The sequence below is a fragment of the Anas acuta genome, chromosome 23, assembly GCF_963932015.1.
Source record: "Anas acuta chromosome 23, bAnaAcu1.1, whole genome shotgun sequence".
Classification (NCBI taxonomy): domain Eukaryota; kingdom Metazoa; phylum Chordata; class Aves; order Anseriformes; family Anatidae; genus Anas; species Anas acuta.
The window spans coordinates 6,162,179-6,190,158 of NC_089001.1; the positions used below are offsets into that span (position 1 = coordinate 6,162,179).

At 45.0% G+C, this 27,980-nt stretch overlaps 1 protein-coding gene across 9 annotated transcripts in view; it reads left to right on the forward strand.

The window, feature by feature from the left end:
* Window positions 1-27,980, forward strand: part of ARHGAP32 (Rho GTPase activating protein 32) — a 261,037-nt gene that overhangs the window by 146,936 nt on the left and 86,121 nt on the right. For all 9 annotated transcript variants that reach the window (XM_068659541.1, XM_068659546.1, XM_068659542.1 and 6 more), the window contains one exon: window positions 12,837-12,923. In XM_068659541.1, coding sequence (XP_068515642.1) covers window positions 12,837-12,923 — 87 coding nt within the window. The remainder of the gene's footprint in view (window positions 1-12,836; window positions 12,924-27,980) is intronic.

The following is a 27,980-nucleotide window of genomic DNA, read 5'->3' on the forward strand; positions in this document are numbered from 1 at the left end:
TTTTAAATTGAAAATATTTTATAATATGTTTGCTTTTTCTCTTTCATGTGTCCTTGAAAGATAATCTTTGGAATATCAAGTAATGTTTACTGGTAAAGAGGATGCATATCTGCCCCAAATGTTTATCTGCACAAGGAATTTTATAACCCTTTATTTAGGTGTTTCTTCCTGACACTGATATGTACCTATATGAAACATAGATTTGGATGAATCTTAAATCAGGTGCAGGGACACTTAATACTCATCTTAGAGCTGTGCTGACAGGAGCCACAGTGAAGTGTACAGTAGACAGGTAACTTTTTAGAAGATTACATGCATTATTTTTCATTCATAGCCAGTAAATTATTAAATAGACAAAATCACCATTTGCTATCCAGACTTTCTAGAAATGACTTTGTCCACATGCCTACCTCTACAATTCCTGCCACAGGCAGCTCAGTGCTACTCCAGGCTCTAGACAGGCGGTGCACATCAGCATCCTCAAGACCCCTGCAAAATAACTCTGAGTTATCCTCGCACCTCCCCTTGGAAAAGGCAAGTGGCTGTGAGCCCTTGGGATGCGTTGTAACTTCTCCCTTTGTGCTGGCTCAGCTCTCCTGCCTCGTGTGGGAGAGTTGGACTTAACCCTCTTCCTATTTCCTGCCTAGCTTTGCTCGTTGCTTTTCAGATGGCCCAATGAGCCTTTCATTGCTTGCTCCCTGATTTGCATACGTGACTAAAGGCATCTCTTTATGTTCGTTTGTGATCTCCGTTAGCTGTCAGGCTGACTGACACCTTTCACTTGAGCTTGTGGTTGGTGTGACAAGTAAGAGTTGGTGATAAAGCATTTATGTTCCTTAAAATGTGAGCTTCGTAGCTGCCATAAGTCAAAGAAATGGAGAGCTTTTCTGTGTTTTATTTGTGTGTATGGGGCAGTCAGAGTAGGGTAGAGAGATATTTGGACTGGCTGCTTTCAAAATGCTGGACTGTTTGCATGGCAGTGCTTCCTGTATGCAAAATGCAGTAACTGTGAGATTTAAATTCATTATTTGGAGTCTATCTATTTGACTTGTGCAGGTTTTTTTACTCCTGTTGATCTCTTACAACACAATTCTGTGAGTAGCTGTGTTTTTTTCCTTCCTCCTTCCCTTCTTTCCATCCCTTCCCTTCCTCTCTCCTTCTTTCTAATGTTTCACGTTTTAAAAGCTGTGAATTGACAGAGAACAACCTGATATGCTCTGGAGCTCTAGGAGACGAACTCCTAACAAATACCATGCAGCTCATCAAACCTCAGAAGTCTGAAATTGATGAGGAATTCACAGTCCTCTGCCTGGACCAGAAACGCTGTTTGCACGATGCACTCCGAAAGGGCCTTTCCATAAAGATGCTCAAAGATGTGTTCAAACTCTTCTTACATCAAAACCAAACCAACCCCCTCTGCTTGGCCCTGGTTTATCATACCTGGAGGTATCTGTGCCAGGAATTGCTGCAATGTTTGGAATTACATTTTGTCAGCAGCGTAATATTAATAGGAACCTCTACCCTTAGCCATTTAACACACCCTTGCGATTGCTTTTGCTAAGGAAACGCTTCACTTACACGATACATTGTTTTGTGGAAAAATGAAAGAGATGACTCGTGTACCTCCAGATTATTTTAATTTCCTTTTGGCCACACTGCACTTGTTGCTCTCTCTCCTTTCCTTGTAAGCCCTGACGTCTGTGCAGGAAGTCGTGCAGGGCCCGTAGGCATTATCCTGATGGCTGCTTTTCTCCACCCGGCTGGAGCAGGGGTGCCTGGAGGGCTCAGTGCTTCAGCCGCTCAGTGAAAATGCTCAGCTCAGGCTGTGCAGCAAGACATCACTCCCTCCTCCTGTTCCTGTCAAAGTGGCGTGTGCTGCTTTCTCCGAGCAACAAAACAACCGTTTAATCAACAACATGCTATAATGGAGGCTCTGTATTTACTGGAACCAGATGCGCTCGTGTTTCTGAGGCTGGGCTTGCCTGGCAAGCTGTCCTTGGAGTAGCAGTGGTTTTGGTTTCCATCGTAGGTGCACTAGCAAACTGCTTCTTCCCTTGTGTCTTATCCTATGGTGTATCTGTTGGTGGTCAGAAGGAGTAGATGGGGTCAGCAACAGATTCTGTTCATTTATCTTCTAGTGCCTGATCTCCGAAGCACGCGGCTGTGCAGAAGAGTTACCTGTGTGTTTATTCCTGTGCTCCTCAGCTGCTCTCACCACAGTGTCTGGAGTATTGAGTAGCACCTAATAAGCTCTCTTGAGGATGAGTTTGCAGAAGGAACATGATTGCCTGTGCACTTCTGTCCTCTGATACATTCTGGCAGTGATTCCCCAGCTGTGGCCACAGTTAGTGAGAGACTTTGCATGTGGCTGCCACGTGTAGCTTATTACCCTGTTATAAGTCTGGCAGAGTACAGGAACCCTGCGCCCATGGCAAATGTTTGTTTGAGAGCCACTGCTTTAGTGGCATTTTTGTTGTGTTTTCTGGAACCCCAGGCACTGGGAGTAGTGCCCCCACAAGAAAAGAGGAGAAAATGAGGTTAGCATGGAAGTGAAAAACCAAATACTCACACAGGAAAAAAAAAACAACTGTGAAACAAATCTGGTAGTAGCTCTGTTTTTCTCCCATCTCTTCCCAATTGTATTACCAGTGAGATTCTGCTTCATACCAAGGAGCCAGAATATCCAGATTTCAACCAAGTAAGGTGAAAAGCAGTTTTCAGTCTGGTGACTGTAATGGAGAAAGTTCTCTTTCTAACCATGTTTTGGGTCTAGTTTCTCCGATGACCATTATCGCTATTACCTGGAATACATGGAGTAAAGAAATTTCTTAAGGGTCAGTTCCTATAAGGCATTAAAGACAAAACCCAAACCTACCAAATTCCAGCCAGAAAACCCACAGGTGGCAAATCCAACTTATATAGCATTGCAGGATGTTGTGCCTCTTTGCCAATCACTGAGTTCCTGAAGCACTTCTCTGCATGCAGCTGCATCGAGGAGGATGTTTGTTAGTTTGTTTTTAATAGCGTCTGATATTTTAACTTCATGAAAACATTCTGTTTTCAGACCCTAAGAAGTTGTTTTTTGCCTAATGGACTCCCTAATGGTTGCATCTCTGAAGTTTTTATGAATATTTCATTGCTTATGAAGATTGACCTTCTTACACACTTGGAAGTAATAAACGGGTGAGACCACAGGAGAAAACATTTGCAACTTAATACAGGAAAATCTGGGAAAAGTATCTCTGATACAATTCTATGAGATTGTTTGTCTCAACAAGCTCAGGCATCAGATCTATTTGGTGTGAGAATTAAAACAACAAACTCCAGCAGCATACACCTAAGCTGCCTGTACTGGCGGCTCAACCTGCGATCAGGGACTGAAAGGAAACTGTTTCGAAGTCACACGTTCCTAATTGCAGTAGGAGTGGAATTCTGTCAAGGTTAGTCTTGAGTTCTTCACAGAAGCACAAACTGGATCCCACTGTGCTTGGTGTCTGAGAGCAGCACTACAGTAGCACTCTAGCATGGCACAGAGAAGCCCCCCTCCCCAAAACTGCACACAGGACTGGGGAGCGTGGAAGTAGCCAGGAACTGCCTTCCGTCTCCTCTTGCTGCGTGTAACAGAAATGTGGCTCAGGGCAAGTTTTTTGTCTGGTTTCTTTTTTATTTTATGTTGCTGGCTTAGTTCGTTAGTAGTTCTTAATCTGCCTTATCTTTTACTTTCCGTCTAATTGGCTGCCTTTAGTTCTCAGGGTCGAACTGTCTTGCACTAGTTGCTGTGGTAAACTTAAAAATATCAGGTCTGAAGCTGCTGTATTTGCAGCGCTGTCTTTCCTGGCATGAAGTTACAAGAGCACTACATCCCCTGTACTGTACATTGTTGCAGCTTTGCAAATTCTTCCTGACAAGGGGCTGCTTCTGGACATGCACCTAGTGAGCAGCGTGCTGTAACCCAAGGAGGTTCTCATCACCAAGAAAACAAATTCTTCCTTCTCAGCTCGAGTAACATAATGGAAATCAACACCTGTCAGACTGATGCTGGTAACTTTAGTCAGTGCTAAAAGCAGTTGAATTTCAGTCTGAAGCTGGCTACTGCTTGCACATAGGCACCCTGTGTTTTTCTATCCAACATCTACTGGGGCTATTCCTCTGCTTTGCCTGATTAAGTGCACTTTCCTTCTCCAAAGACATGGCACTAGCAAAAATCTGCAAGCTGCAGTGTTTGAAGGGCCTTAATAACCTTTACCAGCATTACATTCTGGAGTCAGCCTCTAAGATGCCAAATCTAAGAACAATTAGTTCTCATGGGATGTTCCTCTTCTTTGCCATGTTAAGATGCTGCCACTTGCAAGAGAGTTCAGGTGAGAGCGTATTTAAAAAGTTGCAGCAGCTAAAAACGCCAAAGGAGCTCTGTTTTTCACATGTCCTAGTCAGCAGGCATCCCCTGCGTACTCCTCTCTATCTTTAAAGTTATCCTCCACAATAGTCTTTGATTTGCAAAGCAATTCGAGGGGCGTCACAGCCTCTCTCCGAAGCACAGCGAGATACACAGTGCGCATGCATGACCTCACTGGAAGCTGATATTGAAAATGAAATAACAAAATAACCCCAAAAGAGACTGGATCTGGTGCATGCATGGCACATATGGAGCTGTTATGACATCCAGCATGATTAAAGCACCTCAGAGATCCTGCTGTGGGGTAAGTAGCTGCCCTTTTCTCTAGCTGTGCATATTTATAAGCGACAGTAGGATTTATTAGTCTTGAAGGTGAGGCTCAGTTGAAGGGGTGCTGACTGTTGAATAATCATGCTTCCAAAGGAAAAATTGTCTCATGTAATTTGCAAGCTTAAAATAGTTCTCAAAGTAACTACGGGCAAAATACACTTCCCATAACCTTTTTAATTTACTTGGTGCTTGTATTTATGTAAAATTAGTCCTTCTGAGTACACCTGTGAGTTGATGGGAACTTGTCTGCTAGGAGAATTTAAGCCAGCATTTAATACCACTTTTATTGCTAGAGTCCTCCTGACACGTTCCAATAATGTTTTCTCTTGTACTCTGCTCAATCCATGGGGAAAAAATAGGATATGTTCATGGGAACGTTTTGCCTTTTTATTGCAGAGAAGCATTTGAGATTAATTCTGCATACAAACACCAAGCTGAAATAGTCAGTGAACCTCAATGCCAATATTAGCACACTTAGGTGGCCAGAATTAATCTGTGCAATGGTTATACACAGTTTGATCATATGTGCTTTACGAACGTGACGTGGAAATTCAGCCACCCTGGCAGAGCTTGGCTGCATGCCTTTCACCTGGGCACACATCACGGTTCTGGCAGGCCTGCAGCAATTTGGGGATTGTCTGGAGGAGGTGTGCAATACGCTGTGCTCCGTGCACATCAGACATGCTGTGGGTGATTTTGTCAAACTGCTCTTAGCTCGGAGTAGTAATCTGTGGCATTACAGGAGATGCCTCTTGTTTTTGTCTTGTTGAGCTCTGTTTGATTTTTGTTGCTCTCGGGTGCCTCTCCTAAGATTTCAAAGGGATGATTTCAAAGAGCAGTAAATAAATTGAGTTTCAGATACAGAGATATTCTTTAAGCATTTCTTCTTTGTCTTTACTTTCATCATTAGTTTTGAGAAGCTGCTCTGTTGGAAATGTTCTTTGCTGCTCTGAAGCCACAATTTGGTGTGAAAAAGATAAAGCAGGAGAAGATAAGGAACCGTGTGGGGGTAAAATTGGTACATTTAGCAAGATAAATTCTGGAGAGAGGGGGGAAAATGGCCAGATAACTACATTTTTGCTGTCAGAGAAATTAGAGAATGTTTCCCTGTGCAAAAAGATTTGCCAACCTACATTTTCAAATACGGTAAAACAATACCTTCAAATGTATCAAAAATAGGTTTTCAAGGTGCCCCATTGCAAGATAAACTGATGTAAGTAATGGGTTCTGCTAAATGAAAATTAAGTGGTGTTTGAATCGCTAGGGCAATTTGAAAGGTAGTGAAGGTATTGTCTGGTAAGAGACTAGAGCTGAGGCAGATAGTAAGAGGCTTTTCCTGTGATGAGTCTGCAGCTCCAGGTTTGAACAGTGTTGAGGCATTCAACTTCCCAAGAATTTGCCCCAGGGATATTTGGGTCCTAGATTTTTTATTTTTATTTTTTTTTAAATAAAACGGAGAAATATTTCATAGGAAAATCAGCCTCATATTTCTTGCTCTTGGCCATCAGACATACTTTTCACCCAGTACATACATTCCAAAGCGATGCATAAAGGTGGCAAGATGACCTGTGGTTTTTCCCTCGTCTGATTTGCTTAATTGCACAAACATTGTAAATTAACGAGAGGACGGGCATCAAGGAGACATTAGAAGTGTGGTGGTTTAGAAAGAAAAAATGTCCATTGCTAATATTGTCAGAAAAAGTCATCGGATGTAACAGGGGTTTGCAAATGTAATGAGCTTTTGCTGTGGCTGAGTTTGAGCAGCAGCAATTTCAGTTGCATGTGTCTGGCTGCTTTTGCCAGGGAGTTAACCTTAAATTCCATCTTGGAAAAACGTGAAAAGATTACTGGATTTCCTTGGAACAATGACACATCCTCTGCCAGGAAAAGCATCAGCCTTTCCACTGACTTCAAGCTCCTGGCGACAGACAGCTCCTCATCATCCTTGCCATCTCTCCTCGACATTCCTACAGATGTGCGCTGTGTTTGAGATGAAACCTGCTGAAGTTTCTCTTGCCTGTGAGGCTGATTCATGGCCATCCACCCCATCACAGCGTCCCGTGCCAGGCAGCTCAGCTCGCTGGGACCTCTCCCCTCGCCCTTGGACCGCTGCGCTGGGCGCTGCTCAGGGAGCACAACCGGGCAGGTCGCGTACTGCAGGCAGTGTGAGGGCTGGGTCTGCTAAGGAGGTTTGCAAACTTCTAGTAACTTTAATGTTACGAAGCCGTGCAGATTTTCCTGCGTTTGGAGAGGGCAGTTGTATTCAGTTTATGTACGGAGTTACTGTGATTGGCCATGAAATGCATTTTTCACATGATGAGAACATGCATTTATCTGCAGTATGTTGTGTGCAGGTAGGTATGCTTTGTCCGTGGCTTCACGGCAGGTTGTATGGCAATAAAGGATGTAGTGCACTTCGTGCATGCAGATCCAAGCAGAAGAGAGGCAGCACTGCACGTTCAGGAATGTGTCAGGAGCTGCACCTGCTGCTTGGGGTCAGGGACAGGCATGTTTCTGTCAGCATCTCGCTCTGAGATGCCAGAAATGTATCTGCCGGCTCAGGCCTGGTAATGGATATGCGTGGTAGTGCTTACATTTTGCTCAAAAACCTGGTACTTGCTCCATGAGGCTTAATAGTGCATTCATTCTGTACCAGCAGTGTCACTAAAAGTTTTTGCAGGAGCCAGTCACTGGTGTGCAAATAGAGCAAGGCAGGAGCTGGAGGGTTTGGGGCTGCCTGCTGGCTCCCAATCAGCACAGCATTTTCTCAGGAATTTAGATAAGAACTTGCAAGATGCTGTATGGAGTACTGAGGTCGACTCCAAGAGGATGTGAGAGTTATCCACAGGCGTTTGCTGCTCGCTGTAGTGGCCTTCCGAGGGTCAGTGGGCTCACACCTCTGACACGTGGCTGGCCGCAGAGGGCTGCCCTGCCCAAAGCGTGGTGGGGTGGCAGGGCTGCAGCATGGCAGGGAAGGCTCTGCTCCCTCTGTTTGCAAGGAGGGAGAAGACTTGAAGGGAGGAAGAACCATATTTTCCCAGCCTATGATTTAATTCAGTAATTAATTGTTAACTATTTAGTGCCTCCAACATTGAATGCTAACCGTAACTCTCTTTCTGCTTAGTTTTTAAATTTTGCCTTAGCTTCAAGTAAGATTTTAAGCTTCAGACAACAGCACTGTGCAAAATGATTTATGGGACTGGAAGTGAGGCAAGTTCATGGTGTTAGTTACCACAGGCGTGGACAGCTTTGCCAGAGCCCTTGTAACCTTTTCTGTAAGTATGTGCTGTTCTGCGCACGGGCACTCTGCCAGCGGCCGCGCGCTGTTCACTTGTTGAGATGTGTGTGAGGGAGATCAAGAGCAAGTGTTCGTGGTGTTATGAAGTAGAAGCTGAAATAAATAAGCTTCATAGACGAACCAGGTCTGTTTCCCAAGCCTTGCACAAATTATCCTTTCATCGGGAGGGCTGGATGGAGTTAGCATCCCTTGGGAAACAGGGAAATTAAAGCTAAAGCTACCTCAATGAGCTTCCTGTGACATCTGGGGGTCAGGGGGTGGCTGGGAGGAACAGACACAGCCCCATTCACCTTGCAAAGCAAAACCAGCTCTTACCTGGGCAGGATTTGGCACCTGAATTTACTACCAATAACCCTAGCCTCAGAAGCAGATTTATGTAGTGCTCTTCCTTAATATCATTTTTTAAAGTTTTTGTAGTCTGAGGAGAGCCCACAATTGTGCTACAAAGCATAAAAATGTTTGCATGAATCTCAAAGCTGTATTTTCACTACTTTTCTGTCCGTGGTAACACATGCTCATGAAACAGGGCTGCTCAAAAGCTGCCTCTGTTCTAAATGACGTCCTGACTACAGTCACTAGTCCTTCCTTTTTCAGTCCCCACCTTCTTGAGTTCCTGTGTGGGGAGCATGGCAGGTCCCGCACAGGTTCACAGCAGGTTTGAAGTTGTGGAGCTGCAGACAAACAAATGAGACTTTAAAACTTTGCTGCTTTGCTCTGAGCACAGATCTGCTGGAGTTTGATGCGAGGATTATTCTTGGAGGGAGAGCAGAAGGGAGCAGAAGGGAGCTCCAAAGCCCCTTTGGAGAGGACGGATGAGAGCGTTTGTTTTGCTCCTGCTAGCCCCTGCTCTGGGAGGTAAATGCACGAGCACAGTGCTGTGCTCGGTAAAACTACCAAGCTTTTCAGTGAGATGTCTGCATGTGCCATGTCATAACTAGCTTTCCCTCCTGGTTGCTGTGGTGTTGTTTATCTCTGTGAGAGGAGTGACCAATAAATCATCCCTGCAGGAGACTTCTGTAATCGCTGTCTTTATCTGCTGGCTTACTGGAGATGAGCTGCTTTTTCTCAGACAGTGGGAAGACAGCATGAACTAGAAGCATTTTGAAGCTAGTCCTGCCTGTAAATACTATCAGTAAAGTCTTGGTTAGCAAGCACTGCTCTTTTTTTTTTTTTTTTTGGCAAAATTATATGAACAAGGTATGTAACTTAATTTTGTCTTCCAACTTAAGAAGGTGAAACTTGCTATTTCAGAGTGGGTACAGTGAGGTTGTGATCGTTTCATCAGCTGTGTCCTGCTCTTGGAAATCTTTGCTGCTCTTTGGTTTATTATCGTTCCCATTGTTGGGCAGTTACCCGTTGTTCATTGCATCAGGCATCACTACAGCTCTACTGGTCAGCAGCACAAAGCGACACCGTCTGCTTTTGCAGGAAGAATTCCTCACCTGCTCCAGGGTTTAGCACATCAGTTCCTTGGTGGTCTGTGCCGAAAGGCAGAGTGGAGACTCACAGGTTGTCTTTAGCCATGTAAAGGAAAATTTCAATGATACATAGACATAAATTTTACTGCACCAGATGCACCTGTCCTTTGTAGGATGTCTTGTTTGTAAGATACACATCAGGAGGAAAGGCTTTTAAATATTGTGGAAGCAATGATTTTTGAACAGCATTAATGTATATCAAAATAAAGATTAGGCCACATCGGAGCAGGAAGCATAAGTGAATCTTCCAGGGTGTTTTGCTGCGAGGATAGTCACGTTACAAGACAAACCCAACAGATTTCCCTGTGTACACAATTCTGCTCACTGGCCCTCAGCAGTCATGAGGCTGGCTGCAGGAAGAGGGGCAGTCACTGAGCTTCTACAGTTTTTCTCTGAAATAAGGCACTTCCATATATGTAGGGCAGTACAATGGGTTTAAAATACCACTTCTCACCACTGGCAGATTAGAGAGAGAAATTACTAAGGAATTGACCCATCGTGTCACACTGGGACTTGGAACAAAAATACTGTACTGGTTGATAATGTTATGCAGATTACTGCAGCCCCTGTGCAGGTGTTTTTGTTTGTTTTACAGGACACGTAAAACAGCTTAGGAGTTTGTTTTGCGAGACGTGTGCTGGGATGTCACGTAAATGGCTCGAGGTAATAACTTGCTCCCTCTCCTCGGAATCCAGGGAGCTGTGCTTTCGGGCTGGCTCCTGCCCAGTGTCAGAGCATCCTCCCTGCAGCCAGACACCCCGGGGAGGTGTCTGCAGGTGCCTGGGTGCGATGCTGCAGGGGAGGGCCCTTGACAAGCGGCCCGAGATGAAGCTGCATGCTAGCAGGGGACCCTTGGGGCAGCAGGAATCAGTGGCAGTTTACCACGGTGCCTGGCTCCTTCCCTGGCATTTTACTGCCACAGGAAGCAGCACAATCCCGGTAGACCAGAGAAGTTCAGAGGAGAGCTGCCGAGCTGCTGAGGCCTCCAAGTGAGCGGAGCCATTCTGTGCTGTAGCACAAGCAGCACACCTTAGGCCGGGAGTCTGGCTAAATGGGGACTTTGAGAAGCATTAACATGAAAGCTAACTGCGTGGGTGTAAAGTCAATGAATATAAATCAGCCGGTTAATCCTCAGGTAGGTATGCTCTTTCAAATGGAAAATGATCTGAGTTTGCTGTAACCTAGTCCTCCTACACGCAGGGACCTCACGCCTCCGGATGATTCACTTTCTATTTCTGGAGAGATCGTGTGTGGACTTGGCTTGACATGAGTCCAAACTGGTGTGAATGGCAGCAAGATGCGAGAGGAAAGGTGATGCAATTCAACCTTTGTCTTAACTCAACCCGTACCTTTTCCTACCCCGTCTCTTGTTGCACAAAATCAGGCCTTATGTGTGCCTTGTGTGTGCCCGGGGAGCTGCTGCAGTTGTGTGTGGCCGATTTCATGGCCTGGCTGTGCAGGTGGGCAGAGGCCGAGAAGCGATGTGCAGCCCTCAGGATGTGCTTTAGCACTGGTGAACTTTAAGGAAAGCAAGGCCTGAAATTTCATTGTGGGCGGACAGAGTAGGTGTATGTACTCTAAATAAGCAGTGAGGAGATTAAAGGATGGAAACTTTTCTCCTTGAGTAGGAAACCCGCTTTTAATTGAACTGGAGCTCCCTGGAACCTGACACACGTGGAAAATATTTCCAGCCATGTATTAGCTTTCCTTTAACTGCATGCTTTGTTTTTTTGTTTTTCTTTGACTGTTAGTTTGAAAATATAGTAGCACTTGAAATATGAAATTTGATAGCAAAGAATGGTGATGAAGTGGTGGGGAATGTGCAATGCAGAAATAAATAATTGTGTTTAATCACGTTTATGGCAGTGGGCCACGTACTGCTACACACATAGAAAAGTCAGTCTTACAAATCTTTAAAATTGTCTCCTTCTGGAATGCGATTTTTTAGGGTAAGCAAGCGCACAGGTCCTCTGAAGCAGTTTGAAAGGTTTATATCCAGGGCTGTGCTGCACACCCACTCATGGGGATGTGAGCGTGTGTAAAAATCTCCAAGTTCTCATTCGCTTTAGGGAAGAAAGTTCTCTTCAGAGGGGGAAATAAATTCTCCTTTGGTGGAACCAAAAGGCTGCCCAGAAGCTGAAAACAAAAAAGTGTGCTAAGGAAGTGGTACAAGAACTGCAAGAGTGGTTCAGGGAGATGCTTCATGCGTGTTCTGGAGAGGTGATTTGTGATGGAGCAAATTAGTGTCCTAATGGAGGTGACACTGAGTGGATTCATCTTGAACAACTTGCACAGTGTTTTAAAACTTCCTATATCTCACTGCATAAAGAGCAGCTTCAGTGAGCTTAAATGTTCTTAAAGGACACCAGTTAGGTCCAGTTTAGACTGAAAGTGCAAACTTTGCTTCTGTTACAAATCCTTTGATGGAAAGTTTTTATTTGCTCACCAAAAAACACTTCCACAAATGCCCATCCCGCTGGGAGTCAGGAGAGCAGCGACAGCTGGGTGCTGAGGGGCTGAGGCCTCATCCTGCTCGTGTGCCTCTGCTCTTTCTGCCCTGCCCTAAAACAGCTTTTTGGAAGACATTTGTTTTATTGATTTCTTTTGCAAATGGTCTTAATTTGCATAGGATCAATTTGTAACTTCAGTTTTGGGTGAACTTAAGCCCCTGGAAGTGCAGGATATGAAGACCCCTGGGAGCAGCAGGGGCAGCCGAGGACTTGTGGCTCTGTGTGCAGGAAGGACATGGTTAAATCTTCTCTCACCTCTAAGAAGAGCACGTCCTGGTGTTGTATTTAATGACTCTTTGCATCTGATGAATGGCACCATAAAACTCGCTATTGTGGTAAATTGCTTGACAGCACTGGAATTAGGATGTATGTTTTATTATCTAACGTCTGCCTGAACATACAAAATAAAAAATGAATAAAATTGAAGGGGATCACTGTTATCTGATGCATGAATATTTATGGAGATATTTTCAGTGAACAATTAATTTGCAGACTTCTAAGCAAGATGTTTAATCCCTGCCTTGAACAGTTTGCCTTCCTCTGATTGTTTTATTTTTGTACCATATTTTTTATTTTTAAACTGTCAGGGGAGATGCCAAAACCCAATGACATTAGAGGGTCTGTGCAAGGCATGAATGCTGAATGGTTTCTACCTGACGACTCCAGACAGACGAGCATTTCCCTGGTTCCCTGATACTCAGCATGTCTTGCAGCAAGTTGATGTGACTGTTGTGCTTCGTGCATTATTACATGGCTGGCTTATCCCTGCTCACTGACCTGGTCTTTCTCTCTCCCTCTTCTCCCCACCCCCTGCCTTGGTGTAGCTCTCGCTCCCGGAGGAACAGAATGAAGTGACGAGGAACGGCTGCGAATCCAAGGAGCTGGTCTACCTTGTACAGATCTCGTGCCAGGTAAATGCCACTTTTTCTCCCCCCACCTCGTTTTGCAGCCTGTGTTGCAGTATGTTTAGTGACAGCCTCGTAATATTTTGATATGGCACTTCTCTGCAGCGTGTGTGGATTTTTTCCCACTTCTCCACTAGCTCAGTCCTCAGAAGGATGCTGTCTGTGGTACTGTGACCAGCTAATTTTAAGGAACAAAGGGAGCATCAAGAGGAGAAAATGAATCAGTTAAGCAAATAATCCCGGCTGCAGTTTGTGCAGAGCCACACGATTAACCCAGGGACACAAGCAGGCGTGCTCAGGCACTGTGTGTGTGCCTGCCAGTCATGGGGGTGCGCACGCCGACACACCAGGGATGTAAACAGATGAAATAAGTGATCAAGACTGCCCGCCACTATTCCTGTCGATTAAGGCATGCTGCTGGGAGCCAGGAGCTGGGGACTCCGGATCCGTTCCCAGAAATGTCTCCAGACGGCTGATACGAAATTCTTTCGCTGCCTTTGCTACTGTGGTACCAAAATGCTGTGAGCAAATATTCTGCTGCCTTGTACCACAGATCCCATCTGATAGTGATGCTGTAAAATGCTACATACTGGGTTATCATGTTTTAATATACCAAAGAAAATTGTTGTTTGTGGGAGACCTCTTGCACTGGTAAACTCAGTTGGGAGTTAATGCCTGTGAGGCTGTTTTCCTGGTCTCAGCATAGCAAGTCCTTTTCATCACGGTGATGTTATCCAAACCATAGCAATAGCTTCAATGACAGAGACAGAGACAGTTTAGTCCACTTCTCAGGTACTAAAATGAAGTGGACAGAGCAGACATGCCTGCGTTGTCTGCGCTGAGGTGTGTGAGGTAAGGGATTGCTTGCTGCCACACCATGCCACCACAGTGCCATTACTGCACAGACAGGCTGCAAATTTGCAGTGAAGTTGCTCCTCTGCATTACTCTGGGTGCATGCTGCTGTGGTGTGTTCAAAGACAGCTGAGGAGCAAAGCATCTTGCTCCAGTTTGAAGGTGGAGCTTGGCACAAGCAGAGCTGCAGCAGTGTGTAGGTAACGTAATAGAAACACTCGGAATAATTCTTCTCTGTTGTCAGGGCTTACAGTGCAAGAGCACTCACAGACACGTGTGTCTATACGTGCATATACAAGTGCTGCTCTTCAGAGAGGAAAGAGAGGCTGAGAGTGAACATCTCCTAAAATTGCCTGTGGTTGGCCAATTTGCTAGTACTGCTCTGGCTGAGCTGTAGCCAGTTTCATAAAAAAAAATAATTGTTTTTTTAGAAAAGGAGTCCAGGCCAACAGGCAGCACTGCAAAGTGGACACGTGTCTGTGTCCCAGCCAAGAGCAGCGTGGTGACATACAATGGGATTTTTCTAGGGACTTAAGGAAATTGAAATTTCCATATATTTTGGGTCCTCACATATTTGGGACTTCATTCAAAGTGCTGTTTAGAGTTAAACTTCAAATTCGTTTCTGACTGACCGTTTCAGGTGGGCCACTAGAATGTACTGGCACTTGAAAACCGTCCGTTGCTTTAGAGCGGTTGTACTCTAGCCTCGGAGCACACCACTTCTGATCTTCCTGCGTACCTTACTGAGCTCTTTAAAGATTACCAGGACACCCTCAGGTATAGTTATGTTTTTAAACCCTGCAGAACACGTAAGCACAGGAGCAAGCCCCCGGAGTTGCAGAGAGCCAGCGTGAGGCACAGATGGTGCCTTGATGGAAGTGAGCCCAGCTGTCCAGCAGTTGGGCTGACACTTCTGGCAGACCCTGAGGTGCTTCTCAGGGATGTTTCTGAGACTACAGAGGAGATCTGATTTCTCCGGGGACAGTGTGGTGAGTTTTCTGCCTTGCCCAAGGCAGGTGCTACTTTGCAGGCAGACTTAACCGAGCTGCTGCCCAGTAGATCCAGAGGCTGCGAATCATGCCCAGCTGCTGAGTTGTCACTTTCTTTTTCAGTGTTTTACTAAACTAAAATGAAAGCACTGGGAGTTGGCCTTATCACTTTAAAGGATGGGCACAGAACCAGCCACCTTTTCATTTAGTAATCCAACTATCTAGGGTTTCTCCACACCCAGAGTTTGTGATTCATCTCTGGCGTTAGTCTGTCCTTGCCTCTCAGATGCTTACAAAGCTGAGAAACTTGTGGCATCTGGATTCAATGAAAGGAAAGGCATGGAAGGAGCTGCACAGCTGAGTATCATTTCTACCGTGAAGATACTTCACCCCTGACATCTCGTGGCCTCTCCTAATGTCCAGGGAAATATTCCATGCTGTCACACGCTGGATACCAGCGGTGTCTGGATGGATTTGGCTCCACATTTGAATTAAATGGGAGGTGTGAAATAGCTCATGGAATGATAGTGCAGTGGGGAGAAATTTTGGCAAGACGCGTTTGTATCAGGCCAAAAATACTGAAGGAGGGAGAAAAAAAAGCCTATAAAACAAATTTTACTTTGCTTGCCCTTCGGATATGCTACTAGCATTGGTGTTCAGCCTACTGCAACAGCTTGCAAGTCTCCTTGATTTCTCTCGTGGGCACAGAGAAAAGTGATTCTGTTAATTAGGGCTAAATCTGTATAAATTTCAAAGCTTTAAGATAGTTATGATTTGTTGCAAAAACAAGAGTGTGGTGAAGAGCAATGGCATGTGGCCATCCTGGCAACTTTAGATTACAGACTTTAGAGAAATAAGCTGAAAAGCCTGGCTCTGGGATCGATCACGTTGTACTACTGTGCCTTGCCCAATTTGGACTGTATGCAGATACAATCTGTGTGCTGTGTGGTCCATAAAAAGACATTTATTTTGTTATTTTGCTCTGTAGCAGACAACAAACCCAAAGCTTTTGAACATTAGACTTTTAAAGTATCCAGCTCAGCTTTAGCTGTGTTTGGCAGACTACAATTCGGCATTTACACTAAGGAAATTCTATCCCACTCTTTCCCATCTGTAAGTATAATTTTAGTGGTGTAAAGAGAATTATTGTTTGATGACTCTTTTGCAAAACCTTCCCAAATAACGTTTAAAAAAAAATGTTGAGATGTGTTTGTGACACATTTCTGCTGCAAGTCAGCTTGTGAAATACAAGCTTTGTGTGAGGTTCAGAGGGTTTTTTTAAAGTCTCTATTCAGCTTTTCTTCTACTTAGAGATCTCAAAAAATTAATCCAGGTTATTAGCTCTTAAGAAGAAGTGGGAATATATAGAAAGCTGTTCCAAGGGGTTTTGAAAAGTGGAAAGACGGGATTCTTCTTTTGATTGCTTGGAACAAATTCAATCATGAAGACTAACAGATGACTAAGGTAGGTTTTTAAATTTTGTTTGAAAGATCCAATTTTTGTTTTGTTTCTTAGAGCAATGAAGGTGGATTTAGCTTTTTTTCCAAGGAAGATTTCACTGTTTAACTTTCACTCGTTTCCAGGAGATTGCTTTCAGGACATGCACAGTTCCTGCTGTTGACAGATCGCTATTACTGAAGTGAATATGAATAAAATACCTTTCTATGATGAAAGAAGGGTGGTTGGGAAAAAAAAAAAAAAAAAAAAAAAGACTCGTAAGCAATCTACAAATGCTTGAAATCTGAGGAAAGGTTTCTGGGAAAAGGAATCCTGTTTTGAGGTTGCTCTTTCCCAGAGCACAGACGTTATGCCACGTGCGTTTTGGCTAGGAAGGAAAACACCTTTTAGGAATGGTAGAGATGTTTTTTTTTTTTGTGTAGGAAATGGAGAAGCATAAAATGCTGGGATGGGGGATGTGAGGACTGTAACTGTGAACCTTCAGAACTCTGCAGGCAGTTAACTGTCATCTTTAACCACGGACGTTAAAGGACCACAGAGGATGTCTGAGGCCTCGCTGAGTTTGTGCTGTACCTGTAGACTGCGAAGGTCCACTGACAGCATCTGCAATTCTTGCTGATTTCCACAGGGATAAGCAAAGAATTTACAAGGTCTGCAACACATTTAAAAGGGGTTACTATGTGTGTTGAGAATAAATCAACAAGAGTAAGAGCCTGCAAAAAGGTTGAAATAGGCTAATCCATCCAACATGTTTTGTTGAGTTGTAAAGCAGGCTGAAAATCTGCCTTTTTAATGTTTTTAGATTTGCCTGTGTGACATTACAGCAGCAACTCCCTGCATACACAGGGAGTATAATGCTTATTATATAAGCATTATATATAATATAATATATATGATAATATATATTATATTATTGTAATATATATAGTATATATAATATAATATTTTTATATAATACAATATAATTATATATATATATAATATATAATATATATAATATAATATAATAAACAATATAATGCTTAAGTATTATAACGTAAGAATGGCTAGTCTAAGCTGTTATTCTGAAGAACAACAGAAACATAAAAAGCATGTGCTACTCATTGCAGTGTGAGGTCTGTGGTGTTTCAATGCCACAAACACCATTTTTGTGAAATTCGGAATGGCAAGGAGAGAAGAGAAAAGTTGTGAAAATATTTTAAGGTAGACCTTAAATTCTAGATATCATTTATGCTTTTTATCCTTCATTTTCCTTATCACTGATTATCATTGTTGAAACAGAAATGACAGGTACTAGAAACCAGAGAAGACAGACCGTGCAGGCCTGGGTGATGTTCAAAAAATCTTAGGCCTAGATCTCATGATAGTCCCTGAAACACAGCTTGACTGCTGTGATCCCAGAACAAAGCCACACTACATCCTCTGTTTCCTGGGTACTTTTAATGGGATAATGCCAACTTCCTGCAAAGGCAGACTTTTTGCTGCAACCTAGGTGGATTTCTAAGGCTGTTCTGAAGGCAGGAAGCTCTCATGGTCCAAGCGGGGTTTTTTTCCATTTTTCTGCTCTCATTTGCAGACCTCGCACTGGCAGTAAGTTGAGCCACACAGCTTTGTTGTATAGGATGCACAGTGCTTTGCGCTGTTCCTGTTATTTGTTCGGCGCAGCCATTGCTGTCTGTGCTGCATTCAATTTGATTGATAGAATAAGGTCTCTGATGTACTGGGTGAAGGCATTTACGCAAATCTACGCCCCTTGTATCTCCCAGCTCTGCCTTGCAGGAGATTCAAGCTCGGTATCTTCTCTCTGAAGAACTGTATTTGCAAAACCCTGAAGGCAACCCCATCCAGCGTTCCATGGCTGGAAGCGTGGTCGCAATAATAAGTGTTTTAGGGGCAGCAGGGAGGATGCCAGGAAAAAATGGGATCCAAGTAGGAAGAACAGTCAGGACTCCCCATCCTGGGTGGTTTGTGGGGAGAGAAGAGTGGAATATAGTTTCACAGAAGCAAATGTCTTACTCAGACTACTAATGTCTAAAGTATGGTTTGCTGATTCCATCTGCCTGTGATAGTCCATGCTAAAAACCACAAACTGCTTGCAGTAGGATTTTTGAGTCTAGCATTCAAAAACTTTTTGTATGATTGTTTTTTCTCTGAAGGGCTTGTTCTTCAATATATAATAGGTTTGTCTTGTGCGACTGAGGCTCAAACACCTAGAGAAGAGTCACTGAGTAAGTACTGCAAAATTTGCTCCTGTGAAAAGCTACAATTCTTTAAACAAATGGGGCTCTAAGGGCCAAATTCTAACACACACATACATGATTTTGTGTGTGTGTGTATAAATATATATATATATACAAAGAGAAAAGCTAGTCTCATCTGTGTTAATGGGGTAGATCTATGTTGGAGCATCCCAACTGGGTCCTACTCAGTGCAGAGTCTGTTCCTCAGAGTACGTGTTACCTGCTTCTGCTTTCTTAATGTAGAATTTGCTGCCTTTGTTGTTTCAGGAAGATTTTGCTAAATAAAAGCAGTTACCCTGTCGTTTTATTGTGTAGTAAATTCAGGTGATGCTTCACACCATGCCTGTTGCAGTCAGGCTGCAGCCTGCTGCCCTCAGCCGTGTATCCTCACTCCTTCCACTTGAGGTCCAGTGACCATGGAGCTGTTGGATGAGTCCTGCCAGGGACGAAAACCAAATCCTCCCTCCTCCCCACCCCCCGTGGCTGGTGGCAGTGGTGGTACAGCCAAACTGAAGTAGGTGCAAAACGGACATGCACTGAACTACGAGGGTGTGCCCTGGTTTCATAGCGTATTTATTAGCTGCTTTGTACAGGCAGTGCATAGGGACCCACAGTATGTGCTAAACCTTCGTCTGTTCAGGAGGGTTCAGGAAAGGTACGCTGGTTTAAAACACAGGTCACAGTCGTGGCCTTTCCCCCTTGCTTGTTTTCTGCGCTTCTTTTCTGACGCTGCTCCCACTTGCCTGAAGGTAACAGCAACAAAATGCCTGGAGAAATCTAACTTCCGCCACCAAGTTTGCCTGTGAGTCTTAGGTACCTCACATGCTTGCATGTGTTTGAAAAGCCCTGTTGTGATACCAAGTATTTATTTCTAAGTCCCCCAAAACTTTTAAAATCCTGACCACAGGCCTTTATGGATCAAGTATTTCTAGGCTGTCCCTCCAGATGCTCTCAGACATGGAAACCTCTGCCTTAAGCATTTCTAGGGGGAGAAGGGTTTATGCTAGTCAAAATAAAGCAACTAAAATCCTTGTTCCCACAGTGCTAATCCATCACTTGATGTGCTGTGCTTGAGTGCTTGCTCGTAGGCCGTATATGCCTTCTGCTCTCAATAGCACTAAATAAAAGTGAAGGACAATAGTAGCTGGGGTTAATAAGGAACGTATGAGGCTGGCAAGCAGACTGAAAAGAGCTGCTATGTTCAAAGCTTGGGAAATGCCAAAACACTGGCAAGGTAGCGTTTTTGAGAAACTTGGGTCTGTTCCAGGCATTTTGAAAGTGAAGTAGCATCTGTAGGGAAGAGAGAGAAAGTACTGAATTGCATCGGAAGCCTTTAAAACTGCATAATTAACATCTATTACTGTGTAGCTGTTAGTATAATACTAAAGGATAAATTCATTCAATAATTAGGATAATAATCATTAAGGACAAGGATCTGACTGACTGTTCTTTGGAGTTTTGCCACCCGACAGTGATTTGGGTAGGGCGGCACTCCCATCAGCCAGGATTAACGCTGTGCTGCGCTGCCTCCTTCCCTTTTGTAAAAACACACCCTGCACTGTTCTTGCTCTGCTCGCCATGGCATTTATATACAGCTCCCATTAACCAGAGTGGTTTGGACATGTGTGACAACGGAGGTAGCAGTTCTGAGGCGAAGAGGAGCTCTCTGCACCGTGTGGCACTGCCTTTTAGTCTGAAGCTTACAGGAGGCACTTGGCGGGATGGCTGCGTGGGGACCGAGGGGTGCTGGCAGGACGGCTTCCAAGGCTCACACTGCTTGCTCGCTTTCATCAGTTGCAGTGTATTTGTGCTCCTCAGGACTCTGGAGTGGACACGTGGAAGCCAGACGCCGTGTGCAGTGCTGGATGGGCTGTGATGGATCCGGGAGCAGCACAGCACTGACCTGCAGCAGCACCGCAGCTCTGGGGTCTCGTTGTCCCACCTCAGGGTCGCTCCTGTCCCAGCCACAGAGCAGTCAGTGCTCCTGTGTGTGTGGGTCTGTCCACTGGTAACAGGAGGTGAAAGACAGCTGGGGGTTGGTATTTCATTTCTCCGTTCTGGCACTTGGATTTTTCCCTATTTAAATGTGTGTTTTGAAGGTCAGCGTGGGCCTTTCTTGTTCCTGACTCTCTATGCTTCAGATGCAGTAACAGGGTTCTAGCTGTGCATGGGTTTTGGATTGAATGATTTATTTCTTGCGTGACAGTGCAGAGATAAATATTATCATGGAACTGCTTATGCTATGGCAAATCCCTTCAGCAGGTGCACGTGTAGATGCATTTCAAGCTGTCCCTTCGGTATGCCAAAGACAGAGGCTGGCTCTGCTCTGTTAACGGCTTCAGCTTCCAGCTCTAGCAGAGAAGAGGTCTGGTGAATTTATCTGATGGTGTTTTTTACTGGGGAAGGAGGATATCTGAAAATGATCACTAAGATAACAGCCTGGCAGTTCCTCAGGCTGGCATCGGACTGAGCTGCTGTCTGGTATCTGTGAAGGAGCCGGTGGGTGCTGCAGGGCAGCAGCAGCCCCGTGTGCCTCAGGTGCTTCTCTGCGATGGAAACCCAGCTGAGGGAGGCTTCAGTGTAGTCCTGCTCTAGAAAGGGAAGCAGAGCAAGAGGGAGAATTACTTCTTGGAATGAAACACCAAGTGGCATGAATGTGCTGCCATGAAGGTTTCTGAAGCAGGAGAGGCTTTTAGGATGATGTGGTGGTTTGTTAACGGCGTGTCCTTTGGGCATTTTGCCTTCAGAGAGAAAGCTCTGAATTAGAGAGATCCATCTTGTTGTATCTAAATTGCATTCTATTTAGCTCTGAAGCAAGAGTGAAAATCGGTGTTGAAATTTAAGAGGACAGGGTAGCGATTATGGTTTCTTTCTGCCAGCGCTGCCTTTTGGCAGGCTCTGCTGTCACGGGGCGCTTTGTGGACGAGGCAGGGCCTGGCCACAGATTGCAGAGAGCTCTTGGCTCAAAGTGCTCTGCAGAGACGTCAATTCCTGCCCCATAGCTAGGCAAGTGGAAATGCATGGCCAAGGAGCAGCATTTCTGCACTTTGACTTCTTTTACAACTTCTCCAAGAGCCACATTTGGTTCAGATCCAAACTGAGAGGAGGACTGTGGTGGATGCCCCTGGTTTTCTTAGCTGTGCTGATGTTTATTCCTTGTGGAGGTTGAACACGTGCACTTGTAACAGCAATATGACAGTGCCTGTGTCTTTGGGAGAGTCAACAGCCATTTGGGACAGGTAACAAAGCCGTTTGTGCAGTTGAATCCTTTGCTCAGCCAGCAGAGCAGTGAAATGGGCTGAGCACAGCCAGTTCAACCCCGTGCTCCCTCTGACTTTACAGAGTGCTTTGACTTGATGCATTTGGAAATGAAGAAGGGCTTCATTAGCAGCTGGGCCAGCCGAGACCTATTTCAGCATTATAAAGAGGAGATGCTGTACTTGGCAGCTTGGTCCTTGTTTTCTGGCTGTAAGGTCAGCAAGAGCCTTTAACACTGTAACTGGTTTTCTCTCAAGGAAATGTCAATATCTGCACTTTAAGGAAGTTTTGTAGCTAGCCTTGAAGCTGTTACTGTGAAGGCTGTGTGTGCAGGAAATGAAGAAAATCCCTTTGGATGTCACAGCTTAAATTTTGAGACTTGACAATAAAATTATTACTCATTTTACAGCTTTCCAAAGCTGATCAGCCTGTCTGGGAGAGAGACATTGAAAAAGGACAGAGAAGACACCTCCGTGGTGTTTTGTTTTATTTTGTTGGTGATAATCCCTTAAAGAAAGCCCCGGAGAGACTGAGGACATGTGCATGTCTTAGCAGTGTGGCTGAGCTGCAGTAGATGAGCTGGTAAAGGGAGCGTAGAAGCAGAATAACCCAAGGTTGGTGCAAGCAAGGGGTGTCCCTCGGTCCTGCTCACCGCCAGCCCCAGCAGGTCTGCAGAGCTCCCAGCCAGAGGCACCGGGCTGCCGCCTGCTGCCATAGCGGGGCTGGGGCCCCCAGAGCTTCGTGCTGTGTCCTTTCTGAGCAGGGACAGAGATGAGAGCTCTTAGCTCTAATAACAGCTGAGCGAGCATCAGAAAAAAGGCGAGGTGAGCCTGGTTACAACGCCTCAGACCCAAAGGATTTGCATGTTGATAGACTTCATCTGCCTTGGAGGAGCCTCCCTTAACTTGCAGGCAGCAGCTTCCTTGGACATAAGGTGGAGGGGGTGCAGCGTTTTCATTGTTTGTAGCGGGTCTTTGACATCACTGAACAAAGGGGTAAAATTCTCAGTCTGGGATGTTTGGAAAAGCTCTGTCCTACGGTCACTCTGACTGCACCTTGATGAGCTGAAGCCTGATGGTGTAGAGAAAATCTGTAATTGAGTTGGCTTGGTAATAAAACCCTGATATTGTCTTCTTCAATAACTAGAGGTGCAATAAGATTTGTTTAAAAAAAAAAAAAAAAAAGAAAGAAAAAGAGTTTTCCTTTGAATGAAGTAAATCCTTCATAATTGCATCTCTTTTGTTCTAGTTTGATGGAACATAAAATTAATATTAAGTTAATAAATGCTTATCTTCTGATTACAGCGGGTACAGTGCTATCAAATAACCTACCTGTTTGCCTGCTCTTTCATGCAGATGTGCTTATCAGGGGGAATGGCTTCATCACACATCCCAACTGGCTTTTGAGGCAGGATCTCTGCCCCAGTGGTCAGATCTCCCCAATGTGGTGCCACAAAATAGGCAGATTTTTGTTCTGGAGAAAACTTGTCCAGGAATCAGCAGCAGAATTCTCAGAGGGACCGTGATCAAGCTCAGTCCTTAAATCTTTGCACCCACTGGGGCTTTCCCTCAGCTACAGTCCGGACGGGTGCTCCCTGTCGCTGTGCTGTGCAGTTTATTGACCTAGTTCAGCGACCACTTGCAGCCTGAACCAACTCTCAGTTCATCGCAGGCCTGCTGCGGATTCCTGAGTTCTCCACTTCCTTGGCAGGGCTGAGAGCCTCCAGGCTTCAAAAGCTGCGAATGTGCAGACAGGCTGGGGGATGTGGCATTAAGCACAGTTGCCAGCTGATATTGTTAGGTGCCGTGGAGCAAGTTTGCAATCAAGAGCTCAGGCTTTGACAGATGAAGACGAGGGGACGGACTTTCTTTTTGTCTAATGATGCCTTTTTAACTGATCTGTGGTTTTTAAAAGTCCTGTGTTTACCTTAAACTTTGTGGTCTACCTTTTTAAAAGACCACGTCACAGATATTAGAGCATTAAAGATGGCCTGTCTTAAACATTTTGTCTCCTAGGTCTTGGCACCAATCTTCAGTGTTTCTTCCTGAGGCTGGTACAGGCAGCTGCCAAAAAAGCAGCTCTGTTTCCAATTTGGCTTCAGCCCCAGTTCTGTTAAGAAAACTTCTCCAAAGCTGCTTCTCTTTCTTGTAAAAGAGAAGTTTCTAAATTTCTAAATAATGTTTCTCCTTCCTACCTGCTTTCCTCGAGTTTTGGTCAGCTGCACCTTTAACCCACCTGCTTGCTGGGGGGGTTTTCTGGCCTGTGCAATGACTCCAGCTCCCGATCCTTCACAGCATTTGTATCAGAGGCAGCTGGATGCCGTGCTGCACTGGTTTTTGTTTGTTTGTTTTACCTCCAAGCATGTTGGGTGCAGTTCAGGGCACAGGATATAGCCAGGTTTCGTCCTGAGGAGCTTCCCTTTTAATTGTAGGATTTCAGCGCTCCTTCTGCACCCTGCCAGGAGCCCCCTGCTCCTCACGAGCCCACTGCCCTCCTCTGGAACAGCCCCCAGGGAGGTCGACTGGATGCAGGCCCTGGGCTCAGGCACAAACTGCAGCGATGAGACCAGGAGGCGCAGGCTTAGGCAGAGAGAAGAAAGTGCCGGTCCCACAGCTGTGCCGGGTAGCAGGCTGTCTGTTCTGCTGATCCTCATCTCTCCAGGCAGATACGAGCACTTTCTGACCTCACTTGCGCCTACAACACGTTGCTGTTTGCTCCTACCTAATTTTTGGTGTTGTGTATGCTTACAGACTGTCTTCTGAAAAGCGCGGTTCAGCCACATGGCATATTTGCCTACCTTTCTCCTTAAAATATTAATGTGTGTTATCCCTATAGCCCTACCCAAAGCAGCAGGGGTAGGCAGAGAGGTTCCCTCTGGATCCTCTGCCAAATCCTGGGGAGCACAGGGCAGCGGGGGGCAGGAGCTGCCACGTACCCGCAAAGAGCCTCTGCTGCTGCTCCCACCGTGCCTGCGGGCAGATTCTGCTAGCAGTGGCTGCCTCCTTCTGTGGTGTCAAGGTAAACGGGTTTCTAAGGGAAGCCGTGTCAGATACAGCATGGTTTTAATTATTTTCTTGCTTCGGAGTTGCTGCTATTTTGTAAGAGATGTGATGGATGTGCGTTCTGTTGCATGGCAACCGCAACTGGGCTGCCTTGCCTTGGTTTTTCTTGTTTGCTTTTGGTTTGTTTTTTTCCCCAGAAAAAGTTTGTTGGTTTTGGACCTACAAAATCTTTTCTCTGGCAATTAGTTTTAACGGAAACATGCTTCTGTCTTTTGATCACTTAAAAAACAAATCTGCCCTTTGCTTCAGTGATGTGCCCAAGAAACGAGACGTAAGAAAATCGAGCTCTGTATCCGCCTGAGCTGCTGTCACTGCAGCTAACCTCAGGCAAGTCATTCTGAAAGGTTTTCCTCTGGTTCAGTTTGGTTTACTAACCTCAGGCAAGTCATTTTCAAAGGGTTTTTTTGTTTTGTTTTGCTTTGTGCAGTGCTTGCTTGCTTTGATGAAAAGTTGTTTCTCCTCTGTGGTTAAGTGCCCAGTAGCTAATAACACGTCTGGGACAGGGAGAAGTCAGTGCTGGCAGTATGCTTGGTGTCCCTATAATTCAGATGCATTCATTCCTTGCCTTGCTACCTGTAAGACTGCAGAAGTTTTGTTCCTGTTACTTAGCAGTTGGTCTTGTTAGCAGCTTTGAAGTATTTCCTTTGTGGCTGTAAGCTCATGTTGGGTTAGTACTTTAATTTTCTGGAGTGCAGAAGCGCCGTCCCCCACGCCGTGGGCGCCCTCCCTTTCACCCCTGTGTCCCTCTGTGACCCTTTGCTCCTGCAGTGTAATTTAACTAAAGAGATGATTGATACTGAATTGTTTGAATTATAACATGTCAGGAGAGCAGGGAGTTTCACTGAGATGCTGAGAGCTGTAAATCCTGTTTCAAGCTCATTAGGTCTCTGCTAGGCTGCCATTTAGAAACGGGCTTGCTATAGAGGAAGCAGGTTGTTAAGATTTCAAATGCTGTACACATGGTGTGTTTGTGTTAGGTCGTCTCAGCATGCCCTTACTCCCCTGTACCTGTACAAAAGCAGCTGCCACCAAAGCCTGAGCCAGGTGCTTGCGGGCTGTCTGGATGCTTCGGGCAAAGCTTCCTCCAGAGTGATGGAGAAACCGCTGGAAGGTCAGGGCTAACTCCATCTGCACCCAGAAACATGCACAGGTCTGATCATGGTGAGTTTCCAAAATTGGTCAGAGCAAGCAGGAATAATACTGCTGTCATTCAGACCGGCTCTTAGGCAGCCTCGTGTTCCCCGTGGTTGTAGTGTTCCTATCTGTAATTGGAATCAGGGAGCACAAGGAAGGGCAGCATTCAGCGGCAGTGATTTCCACCAAAATGCCTTTTTCTCTACTGATTGCAATTAATTGATAACAAACTGATAATTAGTGCTGCAAGAGATTAATTTCTTTTGTGGAATAAGTTTTTTTCAGGATTCATGATATAAATATACCAGACTTCCTGCTTGCAGTCTGACGGTCCCTCCCTTCATCTTGTGATAGCTTTGGTCTCTTGCGTCCATGACTCCAGGTGGAGCCCAGAGGTTTTCCTCTTGCTATCATCCTCACCTTATTTAAAGCTCCCTCCTCTCCACATTTTATTTTCTTCTAAACATAAGTATGTGCAGCTGCCTGACAGCAGAATGGCTGTCATGCTGCAAACTGTCCGTGCTACCTGTACAGCCCAGGTCCCCCCAGAAGCGAGAGTGAGCATCCACCCATGGCCTCAAGGTGAGACCTGGAAGTGTGGTAGCCAAAAAGCCTTAAACTGCTGACTGAGTACTTCCATTCAGAAGTAAAGTAGCTTTATGCTGCCGTAGTGCAAACCTGCTTTAAGTTTTAAAGTTCTACAATTTCCCTAAAGTTGTAATAATAACACTAGAAGGTGTGAAATCATCCAAGACATTTTGGTAAACAGACTTAAGCTTAGATAAAGCCACCTACAGCACCAGCTAAACACACTTCCTGTGTAAGCTCCAAGTGGTGGATTTTATCAGTCTTGTTTTCTGTTTTGACTAAATTTCTAAGCCGTTTTCCAGTGTGACTTGTATTTAAAAAATAAAAAGGGGGCTTAAGGGTCAGGCTGGAATAACATACAGAACCCAAGACCCAGACAGTTGTAAAAGTCACCCACATGGCAGAGTTGAACTCCGCGGGTGGATGCTGGCATGCTTCCAGCTGTTCAATACGTGGTGTTTTCTTACTGCAGGGTCAAACTGAAGTGACTTTTGCCATATACTTTCATCTCATTTTCTGGTCTCGATCTCCGTGTGGACTGGTAAGGTTCGTGAGAGCGTCCATGTGATTTCTCTCAGGAACTGAGCATTTGAACCAGAAAAGAAAGGTCTATCCCTGTCTTAAAGTAAATAAATCATAGGTGCAACAAAGAAAACATACTCAGAGCGTGGGACAGGAAAGTTGTGCGTGCTGGAGGTCAGTAGCACTCCGGCTTGAAGATGTATTGATGGACAAAAAGAAGCCCTATCTGGGCAGATTTAGATAGATTCAGCTGGAAACAGCCTTTTTCTTACATAGTGGAGAGAGGAGTTTTGTAAATCCTTATTATAAAACTTGAGCATATCTGTTTGCTAAATGAACCTCATCACAAATATTGACAAGAGACAAACCTAATCACTTCTGTGTTAGCTGGGTGCCTCTGAGTAAGCCATTCAGTACGCTACCAGGGGGAAATTGCCTCTTGCCAGATCCTGAGTGAAAAGAATGAAGTCTGCAGAAGAATATTGCTACATGGAAGTGGTCTTGAGCTTATGCGACCCCCCCTTGGAAATGAGTAAGGTTTTTGTAGTGGTCAGTTGAATGGTAGAAGAGATAGTGGAGCAAAGTTGCTTGTTTTCAGCTATGGGAAGGAAAGTACAGAGGATGTTTTAAAATACCCTCCTCTTCAGTTTGCTTTTCCCAATCCAGCAGTAAGCAAACAGCACTGCAGTCAGGAATGTCTCTCTGTTAGGAGAGAAACCATTGCTCAGCTGCAATCCAAAAGCCATGTGCTGGGCTTTGGGAGAAGAGGAACAGGGAGTGATACCGCTGCTCTCTTGAAGCATCACCAAATGAGCTGCATTGAAGGGAATATGTGAGCTTCTCTTTGCTATGGCTGTACGTTGTCCTCCTTAGGATGTTTGAGCAGTAGAGCTAAAAATACTGCTCGAGGAGCCGTGGCTCTGAATCCTTGTCCCTCTGAATCTGTCTCATCTGATGCG